The sequence below is a fragment of the Mytilus californianus genome, unplaced genomic scaffold, assembly GCF_021869535.1.
Source record: "Mytilus californianus isolate M0D057914Y unplaced genomic scaffold, xbMytCali1.0.p SCAF_1, whole genome shotgun sequence".
Taxonomy (NCBI): domain Eukaryota; kingdom Metazoa; phylum Mollusca; class Bivalvia; order Mytilida; family Mytilidae; genus Mytilus; species Mytilus californianus.
Genome location: NW_026262581.1, coordinates 67,136,032 through 67,158,915, shown reverse-complemented (window position 1 = coordinate 67,158,915; position 22,884 = coordinate 67,136,032). Strand labels below are relative to the sequence as shown.

General features: G+C 31.6%; 1 protein-coding gene across 1 annotated transcript in view; it reads right to left on the bottom strand.

Moving 5' to 3' along the window:
* Positions 1–4,952: 4,952 nt before the first annotated feature.
* LOC127725659 (neuroglian-like) overlaps positions 4,953–22,884 on the bottom strand; it is a 32,313-nt gene continuing 14,381 nt past the window's right edge. The window contains exons 9-16 of the mRNA XM_052232823.1: positions 22,422–22,653; positions 21,146–21,292; positions 18,450–18,638; positions 15,989–16,102; positions 14,738–14,896; positions 12,823–12,963; positions 12,142–12,181; positions 4,953–5,589 (exon numbers count right to left, since the gene is read on the bottom strand). Coding sequence (XP_052088783.1) covers positions 5,091–5,589; positions 12,142–12,181; positions 12,823–12,963; positions 14,738–14,896; positions 15,989–16,102; positions 18,450–18,638; positions 21,146–21,292; positions 22,422–22,653 — 1,521 coding nt within the window. The 3' untranslated portion in view covers positions 4,953–5,090. The remainder of the gene's footprint in view (positions 5,590–12,141; positions 12,182–12,822; positions 12,964–14,737; positions 14,897–15,988; positions 16,103–18,449; positions 18,639–21,145; positions 21,293–22,421; positions 22,654–22,884) is intronic.

Genomic DNA, 22,884 nt, shown 5'->3' with positions numbered 1-22,884 from the left:
AAACACCGAACTGCAACAAAAACAAACGCCAACATACATAGAAACGCACTATTTGATAACAACTGCCATATTCCTGACTTGGTACAGGGCATTTTAAGAAAAAATTGTGAGTTGAACCTGGTTTTATGGCTAGCAAAACCTCCCGCTTATATGGCAATGCTAAAAATACCGCTGATATGACAACATTACGTGACAGGAATACGGTACAAATAAACGCTAGAACAAGAAACACGACGGGAGCAACTGGTCGAGCAGAAACTGCTTACTCTTACTCTGAGTCCTCCTCTCTGCTGTGTTTTTTAAAGGGGTTCGTGTTGCTTCTGCTTAAGTTTTCTATGTTGTTTTATGTCTTATTTCCTTTAAATGTCTGTGCTGTTTCTACCGGGACATGTTTTGTTGACCTTTCTCTCGAAAACCATGGTTTCAAATTTAAATCTAATATTTTGTCTAGTTTATTGTTGGGAAACTTGTATCAATAAGACATTCACCAATCAGCTATTACTAGTACATAATGCATAAACATCTGATATGATTCTTCAACGTTTTTAACAAAAGTGACTCGGCTGGTGTTTCTAGTGGAGCAAAAACTGCTGACCCTTCCAGATTACCCGAGTTCACTCTCGTTTTTTTTGTGGGTTTCGTGTTTCTAAATTTTTCGTTTTCTGTGTTATGTTTTGTTATTGTTGTATGATTTTTCGTTGTTTTTCTTTTTGATCATGGTGATGCCTGTCTTTATTGTCCACACGGTTAATTCTCTCTCCTTTTGATGCTGATAGCTATTTAATAACGTTATTTATCTATTCCTTTTTATAACTTTTTATATTTATCGATACGATAACTACATAAAACGCTTTACAACGTACAAGTGAAGTATATAATGATTTCAAAGTCGTCAATCGACGATCTACTCCGTATATTGACAAACGGAATAAAGACTTATTCATGTTCGTCTGATTGAAGATTGTTTTTTGCAATTTCTTGTGCTAGATTTTTATATCCATTGGCGCATGCAAATTTTTAGAAACGATATAATTGTGTACCTGAGAGAATAATAAAATACCCTCTAGCAAAAGTAGTATTGAATAATTTTCTCGTTCTGTTGTTATGCTTATGAACTTTAATATCATTGTTTTCCCTGAAACCTTTAATAAAGAGCGTATCAAGTTCAACCTATCCAGAATCACATTGCGTCCTTTTTTCAATTGTAAAAATGGAAACTATTATTGTGATGACGCGCTGTCAATTTAGCTCTTTAAAACCGATAAAAGTATCCACATAGCATCATTACGATCCGTATAAGACAATTTAAAAGATAAATGTATCTTCTAGCTATTAAGCATCATTTAATGTACTTTAAGGACTTTAGTCAACTTAAAACTATTGTCTGATCGTTTGTCAAGGTGAATTTTTGAAAGTTTAAATACACAAAAAAAAACAATTTATTTAAATATTTCGTTGAATGGCAGACTAAAAAATTTCAGAGGTTGAAGACTAATTACCTTAGATAACAAACACTCTAGCACAAAAAAAGACCCAGAATTAAAGTCTGGCGTCAAGTACTTTAAGAAAAAATGTATTATTCAAACACACCTAATCTTGTTGTTATGACTCAATTGAAAGGTATTTCACTTGACCCTTATATTTTATTATTTAGTACTGTGAATTTTAATGTTAATTTATCAACCCGTAGCCTAAAAAAAGGTTGGTTTGTAAGTTTGGTTATATCCTTTGGTTGCACAAAAGACATTTACCGGTCGACCGTCATTTTATCAACTATTTAAAACGGAATACCACGACAGGTTACTTCGAACGATAATTTGAATTATTGAAACAATAAGCTTCCAAATATGTAAGCATCTTTATCAAACACTGATGGCATTGACAACACAATTAACCAGTGCAATCTAGAGTACAACATACAGTATCAAACAAGGGACAGGTGTGTATACAAAAGATCAAACTTTTAATTGTTCCGAATCTATAACAGGCATACACACATTAAACAGAAACGACAAAAAATCTGTCATTAACACCAAATTCTCCAAAAATAAAAAATATTAAGATATGACAAAAGGCAACTGCTGGAATTATCATAAACAGGAAATATTTTTTAATCAATACCAATTATGCAGTTAACATTTAAGAAAATGGATGATGATATTAACTCTGCATTGATTGCATTTAGGAGTGAAATTTATTTTGAAAGCTTTACGACTAAAAGGGATGATTTTAGTTTCCCAATATGATGTCTTTGATAGATGGTTGCTGCTAACAAGGAAGTGATTGAACCAAGGATTCCTAATGGTAAAATTGATATCATCGCTTCGAAAGTTTTACGGACACCATCACGAGTTGGTTGACCTTTATAGAGTATCTGTGTTACAAATGACAACTGATATGTTCCAATTGTAGTAACCACAATCCCGTCCTCTTTTCCTTGATTGTGACATCACCGAATGAGACTTAATACCGGATTTGTACTTAACATGAGCAACATGAGCGGTGCCATTATTGAAGCAGGGTCTGCTTACTTTTCTGGAGCACCCGAGATCACCCAAATTTTGGTGGTTCCTGTTGCTCAATCTTTAGTTTTTTAGTATTACTTTGTTGAACTATTTCGTCGTCTTTCTTTATTTGCCAGGGCGTTGTCAGTTTCCAGTCGACTTATGAATTTTGAATGTCCCCTTGTTATCTCCGACTATTATTTTACTTGTTTCAAGTAAAAATTAATATTCACTAGTTGTAAGAATAAATTCATTGTAATATATGTTGTTATTGGAAGCATTGTATGATAAACTTTAAAACAAGACGTTTCGATAGCATAGAATGTAATTGTTGTAAAATCTTATGAATAACGCAAATATGTAACGACGTGAAAACTTGTTTTTACAGTAAATATCGACTTGCGTTTGATGGAACCAGTGTACTTGTTTAGAATCAGTTTGTTTTTGAAAGAGCAATCAATGTTTTTTACTCTCTTACACAAATTTCGTATATCAGTAATGTATCAGTTTTTAGAAGAAATATTCTTCAACTTGTTGGATTCTTTAAAGTTTAATGATGATAAAATAATCAAAAATGAAAAAAAATACCAAATAAATTCGTTTCTTACGGTTATAAAAGCAATTAATGAAACAATTAAAACATTAAAAATATACAAAAGAAATATCAGTATAACCAGTACATGTATAAAAGATATAAGACTGAGTATTAATGTAAAACAATTATTTGTAGTTTTCATTAATAAATTTAGTACTTTTTATGAAATAGTCTTTCATAATCGTTTAAAATTATGTGGTTTAGATGATACATATTTTATCATAAAATATCTATAGAAAATGTTTTCAAAAATGGAAAAATCACATACATGATGTTTATTTCATAATCTACAAATTAATTTCAAATTTTTTTTTTCAAATCCAATACATTTGCATAAAGATAAGGTCAGGAGAGTTAATTAATATTCAACAAAGGCAAAGGAATAAAAACATTAAAAAAAGAACCGATAGTTAAAAAGTCATGCTTAATTATTGAACAGTAACGCTTAATACATGTAAATATGTTGGTTAGCACTTGAATAAGTGCAAGTGTTCAGAGTCTTTATTATCAATTGATAAGTATATAGAAAATATGTGCGATTTCCCAAGCCCTATTAATGAACGGCTACTGAAAAGTTCCCTATCTTGTTACTATTATAAAAATAGTGCCATGTTTATATATATGAGTATACATAATTTTGTAAAAATCAACACATTTGTATATCTTTATTAGTTTAAAATTCGTTTTGAAAACATTATTATCGTAACATTATTTAAAGTGTCCCTTCTAATAGGGTTGTATCACTACCGATGAAGAGTAAGTTGGGTTAATAATATCTATCTATTTTTTATTTATTTATTTTTTTGGTTAATTAACAACAATAATGAAAATAAAAACATGCGTCTTATTAAGAATGTACATCAGCAAATACAATGAAAATAATCCCAAAACAAAATAAAAAACAACTATCGTACTCTGACTAAAAAATCAACCAATCAAGAAACTGGATTTCGTGTTTCCGGGACAATTTGCATCAGTATTGAATAAAGTGTATGACCAACAGGTCATGAGCGTTATGAAATTGATAAAATAATTGCGGTATTTATAGTTGATTACTTAATATATAAATATGATATAAACTAAAATAAGAGCTGTGAAACGAAGAATTATTTAAAAAAAAAGAGTAAAAAGGAATTTATTTTCAGACTGGTTAAAATAAAAAAATCTCATTTATTTTTACGACAATGTTACAATATCAATAGAATAGAAAATTTTCCTATTACCGACTTTTGACTCCGGATTATATAATTTTTCGGCAGGTAACCAAATCTGTGGTAGGACAGCCTGTTAGTCGGTCAAGTAACAGAAACCAAAAGTAGTCAATTCAAACACATAATCGGTGCAATTTGGAGGGAAAGTTTACTGTTTTTGAATTATTTTGTCTTGTATAGAAAACATAAAACATTTAATTTTCCCCCAAATTTGTACCGATTGAAAGCTTGATTTTACTTCTTTATGTTGATCTTACTTGACAGAGTATCATGATGTCATTCCAAAGAGTAGGTAACTTGTCTAAAAAATATAAACTCCCGTTTCAAAAGTTGGTATAATGAAAATAGTCTATTACCTTTAAAAATTAATTGAAATTCTACTTGCTGTTTCTAGTTTGTGCGCAAAACATATACACCATTCATGTCATAATGAAAGAATTTCTTTCATGTATTGTCAACTTATCATTCATCAAACAGAGGATATAACTTTCAAAAATATTATCTGGAACCTAAAAAGACTCATGCACTATTAGTAAACATATAATGAAGATCAAAAGTGAAACAAAAGAAATATAATATAATAAATTATAAAACAAACATATATATAACAAATCATTTATAACTTATATGTAAAATCTGATGTATATTTTGGAAAAATCTAATGAAAAGTGAACAAATGGATTACTTGTAACTATCAATTTTATGGACCATAACAGATTTCGGAAATCTGAATATAGTGTTTCCATTCTGTTTACATATTTATGTTTTTTTTTCTAAAATCTATACTAAACTCGATGCTCCAAGAGTTTCAGATATTTTTGTGTCCACAGGGTAACCGTCATCACCAAACTTGTTCGGTTCCTGTAAGTCTACATCTTCGTCGTTACTTGACGATCTGTTATCGTAGCTAGGAGTCCTATAGGGACGCCTTGAGTTTGGTTGAAAGGCTCCATTACCATTTCCATAATGATCGTTATCACTGCGGTCAGTGCTGTAACGCCTTCCCTCATCCTCATACCTATAATCTTTATTGTAATTGTCATCATGCCCTCTGTCGTAATAATCATCATCTCGCCTCTTGTCGTAATCATCATTTCGACGAACATAATCATCACCATCATCACGTTTACCACAATCATCATACTTGGCATCATATCTGTCATCATATCTTTGTCGATCATAGACATCATCGGCTTTCCTGTTTTCGTCGTCATAGGAACCTCTACTGTATTCGTCATCGTCCCGATAACCTCTGTCATCACCATGGTAATCTCTGTCACTGTAATTATAATTGTCGTATCCTTTGTTCATTAAGACTGAACTCTTATGGACAATGTCCTGAGTACTGTAAAACAACACATGATGAGTCTTAACTCAAAGATTATTAGATGAATATTAAGTTGTCATTACGAGAAGAGGTTTCAATTTAAAAATACAAACCAATACACGAAAACAAATTGTGTATTTTTATATCTATAGCAGCTGAATGGTCTCTTTCTTTCGAAAAATGCCTTCTGCTTCAAGATCACTGGGTTAATTTTTTCTCTGATTACAACATGTATCTGTTTTGATATTTTTCAATTCATTTTTAGCATTTGTACTTGGTCTTTTTATAAAAGTTCATATAATTTACAATTTGAGATAAGTCTTTGCTCGACGGGAAGATTGCTTCAATGATAATTGAAATGTATCAGTAACCTGCAATATAATATGACCTGCTTGTATTCATTTACTTACAAGAGAACGTAGTAGCTTTTGAGGCCTTGATGAGTAATACTATTTGAACAGAAAAAACAACTTCAACAGGCGTAGTAGATCTTTACATGCAGTTGGTTACCTCTTTCGAATGTTTGATATATGTGCATCTATCATATATACATAGGATTTTAGTGAATTTACTATTAATGTTCGTGGTTTGGTAATTCTGGAAACATTTTTTAATACACTTAACCATCCGGATCATCTTAAACCCTTCGTAGCCAAAGCAATAACCTACATGTATTCAAATATGAAATATACACGTGCAATCTAAAAATAAATTTTAAACATGCAAGGTTTGATCAAAGAAATTCTATTTTACAAATTGATAGCTAATAGCATGACTAGACGTACAGTGAATCAAATACTGGTAAAAAGACATTTGCGGAAACTGTCATACACCTACGATTAGGATTACAATTTCACTTTATACAGATAGCATTTAAATCTTGGGTCGTCTCATAGTGTAATTATAAAACGTCATTCCAAAACAAAGTCTAACTCCTATAAAGATGTTCTATAGCTGAACAACGGGGGTTTTAACAAATATATGTAATAATGTGTACACTTTAATTATTGTACATGGTGTTATCCCAGTTGAAAATGCTGTAAATGTACGGAGTATGCTAGAACGGACAAACACCATTTAATGAATTTTACATGAAAACAAAATCGCAATTGACGTTAGCAAGGTTAAGATATTTCAAAATTAATTTCAGCTAGACGTAGTGTTAAGAAAGGGCGATCAACTAAGGAGCGTATTGACATACATTTTCCATAAAAAAAAATTAAAAATGAAGGGAAACAGCGGGTGGGTGCTTAAGAACTATTTATTCTTTATGGCCTTATACTTGCCTTCGGTATATTTTTATCATGATAATAAATATATACCGAAGGCAAGTATAAGGCCATAAAGAAAATATCTTTTATTTTTGTTCTGAATTGGGCAAATACTTTTGTCCACGTTTTTGGATTTAAAAAAATCAAAAATATACGAAAAAAAACACTAACACCACTATCAATGAACATCTTTGTGTCAAATATATAATTTAAACTATTCGTCAGACTCTGTTGAAATGTAAAATAGGTGAACTAAAATAGTTGGAATTTTACTATCTATCTTTTCAAATTAAACAAGACCAATACCGGGTCTGTCCCTGCGTCGCTGAATGTAATTGATTGAGGTTGGGTGTCTACTGAAGCATAACTGATCATTCCCGTTCATTGAAGGCAATGCAAAAATTAACGAGAATATTCATTTTACAATGAGTGTTGTAAAATTTCAAATCTATTGGAAAACAGGAAGTGCAGACCAAATATGAAATCATTCCTTTTAATGCAAGACAAGAAAAAAATGACGAAAATTTTCCTTGTGCAATGAGTCTTGTCATATTTCAAACTATCAGCAAGCCGGAAGTAGCTGCACGGCAGATGTAAAAATTGCTTACACGCTGCAGCTCATAATTGTTAAGCTACATACCAAATATAAAATCATTTCCATCAATAGAAACCAAGAAAGAATACTTTGAGGAAAGTTTTCTACCCAAGGTCTTTCGGGTTGATGGACGGACGGACAGAGTCGAGGAGTTACTAGACCTGCTTTCGCCTTCAGCAACGCAGGTAAAAAATTACTACCGGGTTCTGAGTTGTTTGTTTTTATAGAGATCTTAGGAGTCATTTGAGTATGGACGGTGTTTCTTTTCACGGTGTCGATAATACTCTGCCAAAAACATGGGTGAGGCTGGACTGCTCGAAGCATGAGCAATAACTCATGATCCGAGAGCGGTACAATTTTCTTGAAATTGTACTGTATAGTGCACTTATGACGGCCACACAAAGTTTGTCCGCAAAATTAATCCGTTGATTAAAAGAGATTAAAGATGCAATGGTATATCGGACGAGAACAAAATTGATAAAAAAAATCACACTATCTAATTCGGTTATGGAGCAGTTGCGGGTACAAAGGTGTAATTTTGAAAACGAAGGACATTAATATTTCAAAAGCACTGCGCTAAAGCGGGTTTAATAATTATATTGTGTAAATTGCTTATCGCATTTCCCCATGATTTTCAAGAACGCCGTTTGTAGAGTACCCTCTTAAAGGTTTTTTCCTGATTGTTCTATACTTAGTTAAGGTAAGACACAATTTGCAATTTTAACATTTGGAGAAGTACTCTGTATTTTGGGAAAAGCGTATGGCTTGTTTTTGGTGGGTGACAAAATATATCCGAACAACTATAATGGTTCACTTTTACAAATTGTGACTTGGATGGAGAGTTGTCTCATTGGCACTCATACCACATCTTTTTATATCTATATAAGACAACAGGTTGTTCGAAAACCCAAAAATATGTAGGTGAAGTATAAACAATAAGATAGACCTTTTACGCACAATAGAATAAACGTTTAACACGCCATTGGAGAATTAAAAAAGTACAAAGTTATGGAGATTTTTAGGTGACATCCAATACAATGATTCAAAGTTGTCGTGACCATTTGCGCTGCATTAGTGTGTCGTCGAAAAGATTTTTTTATAAACAAAAGAAAATCATTTGGTTTTACTATATATCTCTATTGATTTTTTTATTTTTTGAGATGATCCCCTTGTTTTTCGTCAACTGGAATCGTAAGTCTAAGTGTAATCCTAGGTACAGACCTAGTTTCCGCAAATGTCGAAAAGCAGTTATTTGCATAAAAAGCACATACAAATACATAACAATTGTCCATGAACATAAAATGAATTGATGTTTGCTGAATAAATGAATTGCAAAGCAATATATTTTTCATAGGGCTAACACTTTAGGTTTGTTTTTCGGACAAAAGTATTAAATGAGTAAATATTTCGAAGACAAATCATAGTGGTTTAAGGTGTGGCAAAATCAAGTGGTCCAAGGACACAGTTATCGTCCTTTGGTTTTCGTTGTCTACGAATATAGTCCCTAGTGTGAACAGTGTATAACTTGCATTTTTTTTTGATACACTATCCCAATTTATTTCTTGATATTTTATGCATGAAATATTAAGTAAGGGGATGAAATTACATGTTAAAAAAATTTGGGTGCTGAATCTTTATGTTAAGTAGTGATTTGGTCCAGTTAAAAAAGGTCAAAAATTAGAATGTCGGAAGCTGTCAAACTGAATTTTAGCCCCCCTTAACACAGAATTGTCAATATTTTGAGTTAGAGCTGGTAGAAGTTTCTATAATTTTGATATTATTTGTATCAATAGTAGTACACTACACTGTAAAAATCTTTTTGAGATAGAGCAGGTGCGATTTTTTTAATTTGAATTTATTGTCTAAAAGAAATGCACTACGAAATAACTGTGTTCTCGGGCCAAGTACCAATGTTACTGCAACAAAAATATAAATTCTTCTTTTTGAATAGCACTAAATAATTGCCGTTTTGGCGCTCATTTTTATGCCTGAAATCTTTATACATGAAACAAATTTCATAAACCATAAATGAATGTTTAAAAGAATTATATTTCCTAAAGATAACAAACAGCAATGCAGTATTTTAGGTGGTTGCTATTAGTAGAATAAAAAGGAAAAGAAGTTCTGAAAATAAGAAGACTAAGTCATTTCTTGTTTCGAATGTCGCAGTATTTATAACATAACTTATAAACGAAAGTTAACATGGAATCACATATTTTTAACGTATGGTTGATTTCGAACTTATATTACACATATATCTACTTGTATTTAAATGAGTATTTTCTGCATGGGACAAACATTTAGAATCTAATCAAGCAACTCCGTTATTCTCAATAAAGGGATAAACAATTTAAACAAATAAAGCATTTCAAAACAAATTTAAATCAGAGAGCTTTTTTTTAATTTCCACTAACAATGATGTAAGTGTTTGGTAATTTTAGGGATGTCAAATATTCTCCAACACCAAGACGATGGTCTCCAAGGTTATCAACTGCATTTAGATCTGCTGCTTGCTCTCTTTTTGGTTTTCGGAATGCCTGTTTAGTTAGCCTCAATTATAAGTTTAAACACCTAAGACATTTAATATTTGACTGTTGCATATATCTTGAAGACAGATTGAATTTCTTATATCAATTACTCGCTTCTTTTACTAGAACATTTTCTATGATATTGGTAAAGAACATAATAGTAATACCCCTGTGTTTCAAATGGCTTAAAATATCCATCAAAACTGTTAAACTACAGGTTCTTTCTGGCATATGAATTGTTCGTAAAATGATAGCTCAATTTATAATTTGCGGAACCTATATGAAAACTATGATTTCTGAATAAAAAAATTAAGACTCCTTTTGCGGCACTTTCTTATTTGCAATTGTACTTTTCATACAGAATTATTACGGAATGGGAGGTAGTTTCATGGGAACATTTCTTCTTTTTTATATTTTTCAGAAACTCTAAACAGATTTATATATTAGTCTCCAAATCATTTCTCTGATTCAGTCGACTGTTAAAACAATTGCATGTATCTTTAATATTTATGTCTAATAAATGTAACCGATTATTGAGTTTAATATAATTTTGAATGACATGATTTGTAATAAAATAGTTGTGATTTTTTTACAATCTCTATACTATATGAGCGGATTTTTTAAACCTAAAGCAAGAACAGTTGGTATAAAAGGGTTTAATGAAATAAGTAAATCCTTTTGTTGTTACAATGGCACCACTTAATTATGTGAAAATGAGTCTGCAAATTATTTACCATTTTGCATGATTATTAGAAAGACTACTACTTAATAAATAAAGGTTTTTAACTATTTTTCATGTGTGAATTGTAAAACTACTACCAGACTGGAAATTATGATCTTGTATTTCAAGATTGATTGTACTAGGTTCTTGGATTTTTCACACAAATCTCTTGAGTTGAACGATAGGAGGAATGTACTCAGGATCAAACAAAATTCATAAGTAGTGTATAGACCGACATAACCATAGCCAAATGAAAAAAAGACGATGAGACAAACTACAGCCAACAAAACACTTAAGGATGTACTTAGGTGAAATTAACAAAATCTAAAATTAAAATTGGTACTATAAGTTAGAAGAGCGTTAGTTAAGGAACAAAATAAGCTAAAAATATTGAAAGTTTATGGAGCTCCTTTTCGAGATATTTAAAAAAAATGGCGGGAAAAGGCAGACTCGGACATTTGTATTGGTATTATTTTGGTCTCAAATTGAAAGAAAAGAAATATAATCTGCTTAAATTTTGGTAAATGACCTTTTATGGGCTTGAAGTCTTATATGAAAAGAAAAATGGGTGTTATGGTGCAAAATATTTTACCCTATATCGTAGGAAAAATACCAAGGAGTCAGAACATCTGACAAAAATTCCAACACCTGACCTAAGTACATCCTTAAGAGAAAACTAACGCCTGAGCAACACGAAACCCACCAAAAACCACAAGAGGAATCATAAAATCGTAAGCAGAAAAATAATTCCGAAATCTCCCAATAGAATATTTTCTTGTTCAGATTGGAAATTTGTTTTCAAATCAGACACTGATCTTCCCACAGTTAAAGGATTAGATTCAGTATGAACAGGAAGATGGTCCATTAAATAGCTTGTTTTTCAATTAAATCATGCATCATTTGAGTGTTCTCTGTGTTTATCTGTTATTATTTTTCTGTTTAATATAAGAGCCAAATGAAATTTTGAATCATCCTTTTTCAAATTTATTCTTATCTTATGTCGAAGACTTCGCATTCTGTAATTTTTGTAAACTGAATTTTATTACATCAAATAAAGTCAAGTCCATTCAGGAATAGATAACATTAGCGTTATTTGGCAAAACCGTACGGAATTTTTTATTGGTCCTCAATGAATCTTCATTTTCGTACTTAAAAGAAAGGCGAAAGATACCAAAGGGACATTCAAACTCATAAGTCGAAAATAAACTGACATCGCCATGGCAAAAAATGGGGATCAATAGGCAAAAAACAGTACATAGAACACAACATAGAAAACTAAAGACTGAACAACACGAATATATTTGTAATATGTTTAAACACCGCTAATACAGTATAACGATTACAAATGTATAGTCGTAGTGAAAGTGCATAAATCTGAGACTAACATACCTTCTGTCATCGTCATAATCATATCTTCTTCGGAGTGGAGCTACAAACCATAGAAACTAATGTGTTATTTGTTTTGTACCCATTAAGGTACCTTCCTCAAACAGTTTTTATCTTGTGCTTTTAAATCATGTTTAAACCATTTACCATGCGTCTGCTTTATAGTGCCTGACATGATTTTGTAAGATGAGTTTGACTCTTGAATAGGAAGCTCGATCATCTCTTTACTTCATTTACTCACTTCTTTTATTTGGGTTAAATTGGAACGATTACAACGTAATAAGATTGAAAGCAAGCTGCTTTTTTTTTCTGTTTAGAATTACAATCTTTATACCTTGTGAAGACGTGCGTAAAATATGATTTATTTTTTCTCTTTAAAATAAAACTGAAGTATGCTGTATTTTAATATTGTAGAAATTCTCTGTGAGGCTCTTTGATTATTGTTTCTCAATCCACTACTTTTTTATAATTCTCTGATACATAATTTACTTAATTCAGGATCTTTTTAATGTCGTTTATAAAACAAGAAAAACAATTGTTTTACAATTTTCTTTAAAATGTTGTCTTAACTTCGTGAGTTGTTATGTTTCTGTTTTGTTACTGCCTATATTAATTTGTTTTGATATAATAAGTATTGATAAATTATCTCTGGCAGGTGAGAAAACATACATTATAAATACACACCTGTGTGATATCTTTGTTTTGTAGGTTCAGGACGTCTTTTGTACAACCGGTAAATTAGTGCAGCCAGTGCCATGATAATCAACACTGATATTATTAATCCAATAAACCAGTTTAAGTTTGCTCCCAAGCTAAATGCTGCTGCTGTTAAAAAAAATATCTTGGAAATAATAAAAACTGCATCAATAGTATTTCAAAGTGATTAATCTTACTTTCGTAAATTATGTGGGGGAGTAATTCTAGTCATATATTTTACTTGGACTAGGCCACTGTTCTTTCATATGCTTTTAACAACCATCATGCCTCCTCTTCTTACTTCCTAGATTCCATGGCTATAAATCTGTGCTTAATTTCCTAAACATAATGCAGGGATGTTGTTTATATAGAGCCCGTAAATTAAGATATGATATATTTAAAATTGTTGATTCTTTGAATAAACCGATTCTTAAAGGTTCTCATTTCAATGTTGTAGTAAGATCTTTGAATAGTGTCTAAATCGGTATTTATATTGATTTTGTTTTAATAAATTAATATATAACTACACATGTATTGCTAGACGCTTATGAATACTTATGGTCCTACATCCTGTCGATACTAATATTTTGGCATTGCACACGGTCATGCTTTTGTAAGATTGTTAATGTCCTCGTTACACTAAATAAACTGTTTGGTGTGTAATGATTGATATTTAGGTTGGCAAAGCATAATTTATTAATCAGTTGAGATTGGCTTTGATCTTCATAGCTTTCAGTAACTGTGAGTACTTTTATATCGACACTTTTTGTGTTTTTTAATCTTTTTGTGAGATGTTATTTATTCTGTTTTTTTTTGTTTTTTTGTTTTTTTTTGTTGGTTTTTCTTTCGGATCTGATATGTCAAACTTTTCCACAAAAAAATGAAAACAACATGTTATAAATTTCATGCGTCCGAAGCGCTTTTCTGAATTTACCTTCATCAGGAACGCTCAAAGCCGAATATTTGGAAGCCAAGTATGTATAAGGACCGAAAACGTTGAAGATTATTAAAGTTTGTTCTTATTGTGTGCAGATAAACCACTCTCCCAGATTAAGGTAGGAAGGAATGCTCACTTATATAAACTCATTATAGATACCAAGCTTACAAATTTGTACGCCAGACTCATGTTTCGTCTATAAAAGACTCATCAGTGACGCTAATATATTTGACCCCGTCATATTCTTTATTGCTTATTCCAAGTCAGGAATGTAATGCAACTGTTGTCGTCCATTGATGTCTGTCATTTTTTTAGCATAAATAAATTGTTTCTTTTAAGAGTTGTTTCACATATTGTCATACCGAAGCCTTTTATAGCTTACTATTAGGTATGGGATTTGATCACAATTAGAGACTACATTTGTTTCATCCTAATCCTTTGCTTTCTGGTGGTAGTTATTTGCGTAATGTTCTTAACACGAAATAACCATTTGAGTAAGAATAATCATATGGCTTCCATTTATTTATAAACAAATCATTGCGTCATTTTACATAAATATAGATACAATTTCTATACTTAATACCAAAAACAATAACGGGACAATATTGTCACCAAAATACTTCAAACAGAACAAGCTGGTAAATGATGCTAGAAAATGTCATTTTTAAAAAAATAAAGAAATCCTTATGGTAAGCGATTTACCTTGGAGTTAACAAAATTGACGCCACAACAACTCAATATTGATGTTTCAAATATGATTGATTAGTTATTGGACATATTTTATTGAAGTACATTTAACAATCTACTTTGGAATAAAGATAATGCATGCGTAAATCTCAATATGACAAGACGTTAATGATAAGGGACTCAAATTGATGGTGCGAATTATAATTGTTGGTAGGAAGCTTAAATATACTCTTATTTCCATTTAATTAGTTTTCTTAATTTAAATACAATTATACATACGTATTCCTTTAGTTTTAATTATTTCTATGTCACTTGAGGCTGTGTTCCAACCATTGGTTACAGACAGACGTACTTCGTAAGACGTCCCTGACTTGAGATTAGCTATACCAATCCAATTCTTGGAAATTTCCTGTGGTGACTGTTGCCAATCAGCAACACCTGAAGTTAAACCATCCAAATATTTATGGACTATTGACGATACAGTCACAATGTCTATATTATTATCAAAAGTGTATATATTAAAGAAAAATACGACTAATAGGTGATCGAATATATAAAAAAATTAACATTACACCTATATATGAATATAACAATAAAGTATGATCAGATCATGCAAAACATTTTATTTAAAATATTGCCACATTATGTTACTTTATCAAATGAAAAATTAAAAACAAATCAAAGTATGTCGACACAGCACACGTGTAATATAAACTTTCTATGTAAATACCTTTTGGAGCAACGCTTGCTAATTAATAATTTCCATTAAATCTCATATATATCTCAAATCTATAATGATATGTATGCAAGCACAGAGCTCTTGTTCAAACGAAGGGAGTAGTGTTTAGGTATTAAAGATTATGAATTTTAACAACAGAAACATTTAATCTATGAATAAGCATATATTCTAGAAGACAATTTTAACCCACTATATATCTTTTCCTTGCCAATAAGGTCATTTAAAAATGTTGAATGTAAGCAATCACATAACAGAAGTACATTATATGATTTTTTGGCAAATTATATGTATATAACATACCAAATTAACATACTTTCAACGGAAAAATAGGGCAAATCATAAGTAACAACACAAGTCTGGTATACGGACCAAATACAGGTAAACAATTAAAGCAAAAGGGTTGGACATTTCATACTCCTAGGAAACCTGGAACCTTATCTGATACCCCTCGAGGATAGGCATTTGTGTCCTAAAACCAAATATTAATACTTTATTCTCCATTCTTCTTATAAAAGCCTGATATTATTGTTCAGGAAACAAACTTAAAATTTATTGTGAGGGATTGCTGCGAAAAAAGTTACAAAAAAGTTTCGAAATTACTGCTTTAATAATTGTTCTTTATATCGAAAACATTTTTAATAAATATTTCGGTTTTTAGGGATTTATATTTAACTGTCATTACTGGAGGGGATACACCTTACTACATAATAAAACTTATCAAAACAATCGTATTAATCTGAAAAAAATCAAAACGTTGATATCTAACATTAGTAAAATAAAATTAATCATACCTTCTTTTCGGTAATCAACAAAAGCCACTGTTCCATATTTCCTGTTTGCCATAGTCGTCCAGGTAATATTGAAAAATGTAGAATTTAAATTGATGATAGAAAATCTTGGCACACCTTAAGATAGGAAAAATCATGTGTCAATAGAAGGCACTTAATTCATATAATCCGTCTGATTTACTAGCTGTTTACTTGTCATTCCGTGCTGTAGCTATCTTGTATTGTGTATGGAACCACAATATTATTTGGATACCAGTACAACTATAGCAAACATGTTGTGCAAAATACATATCCAAATTATGTGAAATAATTACTTTTAATATGACTGTTTTGTAAAAAATAAATTAAAAACTTCTTCAATTTAGTGTGGTAGAAGCGCTTTTAATATTTCATCTTCATCAGTGACATTCAAAAAACAAAACTAGAATGGCAAGGATAAATCAATACTTGATGAAGTTTATGTCGACACGGGAACATAAAAAAACAGCTCAAACTATCTAAGGTCAACTTTGCATGATTATCTAAGATTAACTTTGCATGAATATATAAGGTCAACTTTGCATGACAGAGTTGAATCTCAGTTTCTACTCAAGGTCTAAAATTATCAATATAACATTTAAGAAGATCTTTTAAGAAGTTTGAAGGCTTATTTTGTATTTGAAGTTTTGTCAATTGAAGATTTACATATTGCATATTCTTTCTAAGCATATGTTATGTAATTCAGAAACCATTGCATGTCTTTTAATACATTTGTAATATTTGACAAAACACAACAGTATGAAAATAAATGATATCAGTTGCTGCCAAAAAAATAATACAATTAATGTGGTACAGGTGTTATTGTAAGTCTTGCACTAAAATACCACATATGTTTCTGAATAAACAGTAAGTTTAAAGATCAAACAACAATCACTCAAGCAGACTGTTCAAATATCAAATTAAAACATATGAGGAACCACACTGATTCTATCAGAAAATACACTGAAGATGATATTATCAAAATGCTGGACTTTTTAATCGACAATATATTTGTTGAGTTTAGAGGATTGATATTTCAACAGACAGTCGGTATTCCAATGGGTTCAAATTGTGCACCCCTTCTGGTCGACTTGTTTTTCTACTCGTATGAAGCAGAATTCATTCAGAACCTTCTAAAAGGCAAAAAGAAAAAGCACCTTGCAAAATTCTTTAATTTTACTTTCAGATATACTGATGATGTCCTATCACTGAATAACCCATATTCTAGTCAGTACTTGCATCTCATATATCCCAGTGAACTTGAAATTAAGAACACTACTGATACTAGAAGGACTGTTTCATACCTTGATCTTTTCCTCAATATTGACACAGATGTACGACTTCACACTAAAATCTATGACAAACGGGATGATTTCAACTTCCCAATTATCAATTTCCAATTTCTCAGCAGCAACATACCCTCTGCTCCGTCGTATGGTGTTTACATACTAGTATCTCAATTGATACGTTATGCTCGTGCATGTTTACACTATTCGGACTTCATATACAGGAGTGTGCTCCTTACGCAGAAACTGCTCCAACAGAGTTATGAGGAGGAAAGATTAAAAATGAGACTCCGTAAATTTTTATGGACACCATCACGAATTGGTTGATGTATATGTGTCAGTGTCTAAACTACCTAATGACATTTTTACAACGTCTTAAATTGTGGTTTAACATCTATGTCGTCTGTCTTCTAAGTACCGAAAGTGACCTATTCCCGAATCTGACTGTTTTTCCCGAGTGTGAATTTGCATTGCTATACGACGTGTCTCGGCATTTATACATCCAGCATTCATGTATTTATTTATGATGTTTCTGTTGTGGTTTCGGTTGGATATTTTGTTATGTCTTATCGTTTGTGGTTTGAATTCGGTATTTTCGGTACATTTCACATATGTCTTATTTGTCAGTATAGTCGAGTTAATTTCCATTTTCAATGGATAAAGTATTGTGTTAGTTCAAATAAATATGACGTCGTCACAGCATTTATTTAAAATAGCCTTTCAATACCGTCATATTCATGATAATTGTTTAGACTAGTATTGTGAAACTAATTGTATGAATTTCAAGATTATATATTCGTTACAAAAATACGTCACTGATTGTGATGTCCTGTGCTGTCGTTAATGGAAGATGTTCGTTGTTATTCTGCGGTTTACATGTTGTAACGACTATTATATTATTTATTTGTGCCTTTCTCTGTGCTGAGTGTTTGGTTAGCCATAAAACCAGGTTCAACCCACCATTTGTTCTTAAAATGTCTTGTACCAAGTCAGGAATATGGGAGTTGTTATCAAATAGTTCGTTTCTGTTGTTCCGTTGTTTTCCTCTTATAGTTGATGTGTTTCCCTCGGTTTTAGTTTGTAACCCGGATTTGTTTTCTCTCAATCGATTTATGATTTTTGAACAGCGGTATACTACTGTTGCCTTTATTTAAACTTACTCATGCTAGCAGTTGCAGCTGTTGTTAATTCAATAAATGAAGCTTCACCACGGCCATTTTCAGTTCTTCCCCACATATAAATCCTGTATTTTTGGTTAGCAGTTAGACCATTTAGAACTGTAGTGTTACGACGAGGGTCAACTATCTGTGGATCCATTTCCCGTATTTTGCCAAGATCTAATCCTTTCACTTCAGAAAATAAATGTTTTCACAGAAATGGATATTTTCTGGAATATTTGTACATTTGAAATATATTTTGAATGAAAATATTTTAGCTAATTTTGAAAATATTTCTCCGTCGAATTCCCTGAATCCTGATCTGTTGTAAAGCGTTTAGTTTTGCGCGAACTATGGATGCTTGCGAAACAGTGGTTGACAGGAAATTCGACGTGACCTGTCCTATCAACTGTAGTATAACAACAAATGTAATGAAATGTGAGTTGTAAGTTGATAGAACTTGGGGGATAAAAATTGTCATTTAAAAGACTGACCAGTGATAAAAATTGCAATGAATGGCAGTGCAGACGTATTGCTGCGTAGCTCAGATGTACCCGTCACTTGCGGAGTGAAGGCTGGCTGATTGGGGGCGGCGGTGGGAATATTTTTGGTTAGACAAGACTTCTAACAAACTGAATGAATACAAGAAGACTGATCGTTATCTATCCAAATAATTTCAATATTAATTATTTTTACGGCTATGGTCTGACCGCTAAGCTATAAATTCCTGACGAGACACAGAAACAAAAACAAACTCCCGAAAGTCGTTATAGATCATTAAGAGAAGACATCTCTACCAAGCAATAAAATGCAGCTGTCGAAACAATTATAAACCAAATTATATGCTATATATTCAAATAATTTAAAATTAAGGAAAAATCAATTGAACATCTTTTCGAACTAACATACTGGCATTACATTTTTTCTACCTAAACAATTCATTTATTCAGATATGATCTATCAGTTTTACGTGTGGTAAAATTCTTCACAAAACACACTTCAATGATTATACTTTATTCTTATACAGTATTTGTCCAGACTAAAAATTTATACTGTGTCCCTTCACTACAAAATGATATACCCTGAAGGTATATTTTTCTATGTTCTTTGTCAAGTATCAACGATAAAAGGAGAATTTTCATGGAAAAAATCATAAAAATGACTTGCTATTGTTGTTTAAATAATTTTTACATTCAAAGTCTTCTTTTGATTTGAGTGCTTAGAAGTCCTAAAACAAAGTCAGAGACTGAAATACTTTTAATTCCCTTGAAGTATCCAGTCCTTGACTTGAATTGCTGAATACAGAGATAGCTTCAAGGGTTAATTGTCATGGAATAAAACGTATAAAAATATTTCATTGATATCACAGTCAGACTTTCATAAGATATCAAGCTTAAGGATGCCAACTCCCTATCTTTAAAATATTAAGGAGATGCGATATGATTGTCATGCTTGTCATAATCCATTAGAGTCGAAATGACGTGGATGTAAGCAACTATAGGTCACCGTACGACCTTCAACAAAGTGAAGAACCCATACCGCCTAGCAAAAATATTAAAACAACACTATACAATTTATATGTTTCCTCTATAAAATTCCCCGACATGACAACATGTGAAACAAGAAAACCAACAGCCACATATGTGACAAAAAATAAACGAAAAACAAATATGACAGATAGCAACTAGTTTTGAGCTTTCAACCCCGCCTAATCTGTGACAATTGTGTAACAGCAAAACATAAGAACAAACTTAAATGGCTTGATTCGCCAGATTGGTACAAAGCACAAAAAACAACTAACATAAAGACAAAAAACCGAAGTTTTGATCGTACAGTACGCGCAGTTACTGAAAGATAGCATTACGTTGTGCAATGCATACATATAAGTACATAGTATTGACAGGATGTAGGACTATACCTTCATAACTATAAAGCAATACATATTTAGTTGTTTTAATTTATTAAAAATTAAGGTCTTATTTCGGTATTAAATTGATAACCATTAAGAAAACGTTTATTCAATGGATCAATGAGTTTACATTGATCATGTCTAGATCTAAGGGCTCTATCAAAAACATCACCTTAAAATTAAAATGTGATATTCTGTTTGTAAAAAGAAATTTTACGTATACTTTAGACTCTGAAACCAAATCTTTGTATCTATGTGGTTACAAAATAAATGTCTGAATAATTTACCAGTCATATATAAATTAAGTTCATTGATTTACAACGTAACGAAAGACAGGGTATGGTGACCGAGTTTCAAAATACTCACCCCTTACGGAGGACCCAACAGAGAAAAAAAGAAAAAAATACCATCAAAGCAATGGTAGGCGTTATTAAATTTATCAATTACATAGTATGTGGACGATTCTTCCTAAGTTGTTTGTAACAATACAAGTTTGCTATTACGGAGGTACAGTGCCGATATGAATACCTACAACCATTGGATAAACTTAATTGGTTATCAATACTCTTTAACTGTGTAATTATTTTGGCCTTCCAACTATTTTGATTCGAGCACATTGATGAATCTTGTGTTGAATAAATGCGCACCTTGTGTGCTAAATTACAAGGCTGGTATCATTGATGAGTTTTGAGAATCCCTCCCCTCCCCACAAAAAAATTGTGTAGATATTAAGATGTTTAAAAACATATGTTCTATTTGACAATCGAAATGTCATAACTAGATGATTTACCTATCTGAAAGCCGACATCATATCCCTGTAAATATGTGTTGGTTATATCGTCATCTGGTGACTTCAATAGCTCTGGTTTGTTCCAAGTCAGCTCTACAAAGTTACTACCAACAACTAAGGCACGCAAGTTTTCTACAGGTCCTGGGACTGCAAAAACACATAAAAAATAATAACTTAAATGTTCTCTGTCCTTTCGAAAGTTACGATTTACTCATCAAAGGTTTAAAATCATTGACCAGAAGAAACAATTTCTTTTTAGTCTTTTTATTAATGTTGTCATAAAGAGAAAATATCATTTATAAAAATTGAATATATTGCAAAAACAGAAATTCTTATGTTTTTTAGTTCTTTCATTTCTTACGAAATTTGATATGTTTTGTCCTGTCATTTGTTAAATACTTTAAATGTATGACTACATGCATAGCAATTTAAATAGAGAGAAAAAAGATACCAAAGGGATATTCAAACTCATGATTCGATACAAACTGACACGTAATGTCAAAATAAAAATGAAATACGACCATTAAACAAACAACAGAATATAAAACACAACATAGAAAACTAAAGACTGAGCAATACCATCGAAAAGCATAGGTTTTCAAGTGTGCTCCGGAAGGGTAAACAGATCCTGCTCCACATATGACACCCGGACGTGTTGCACATGTCACTACAAACTCTATGATAAGTCTAATTTGGTAATGTCACATCCGCGGAAAAGATGACAAGATTATGGTTAAGACAATTGGAGTATATCCGTAGTCATCTGTGAAACAGATATTTCATAATTTTCCAACAACCCGTGTCTGTAGAATTTTCGAAAGGATGAACTTCATCACTTGAAACCCTTGGTTAAATAGCTTCCTTGTAAGCGGACACATTCTATCAAGGAAATAATGATAGGAAATTCAAACCCTGGAATATCGTATCAACTGATAGATATATACTGCATATGCATGCACTGCTTAATAGAATAGAGATAGATGCGTTCACCATACACTGTAATAACAAAACTTAAAATTATTTAGTCAGAGAACATCATCTATATATTTGAACATAAAGTTAAAGAATAAAGCTTACTTCCTTTCATTCTTTTCATTCTTCATAAGAAGATCCAGTATAAAGTCTTTTTCATAAATATAAAAAAGTGCAACCACACCTTCAGGTACCCCCCATAGTAGTGACAAGAACACAATTACAAGAGACAACTTACGTTCTTAATTACCTCTCTTCAGTGTCAAAAGAGACAATAGTACATAATGCTGACTATACAAGTTACCTCCCCTTGCAGTAACAAATGACACAATAGCACTTGGTCCGCTAACATAATGTGTATTCATCACACAAATTTGTGCCTCCATATAAGTGTACTGTAGCAAATCTTTCACTGTGTACATTAGTTCCGTGACGGACCGTTTTTGTATTGCTCCATATCGAGACTTCAGATCTTTTTGAAGAATCTCGTCTTCTCTAAAGGTTACTCTCTTCATGTCTTTGATCCAATATTGCAGCTAAAATAGTGATTACTTTTTGAAAAATTTTGTCTCATTTAAATGTTCCTAAATTTGATTACCAGATGGATTCGAAACGATTTTATGACTTATACATGTAAATGTTCAACTGCCTTCGCTTAGGTTATTAAGCTTTTGCAATAGTCAAAACGTATCAGTAAAATTCAAAGAAATTCTAATAACAAAGTTCAGTAAAAATAGTTGCATAGATTCAATAAATGAAAAAGGTTT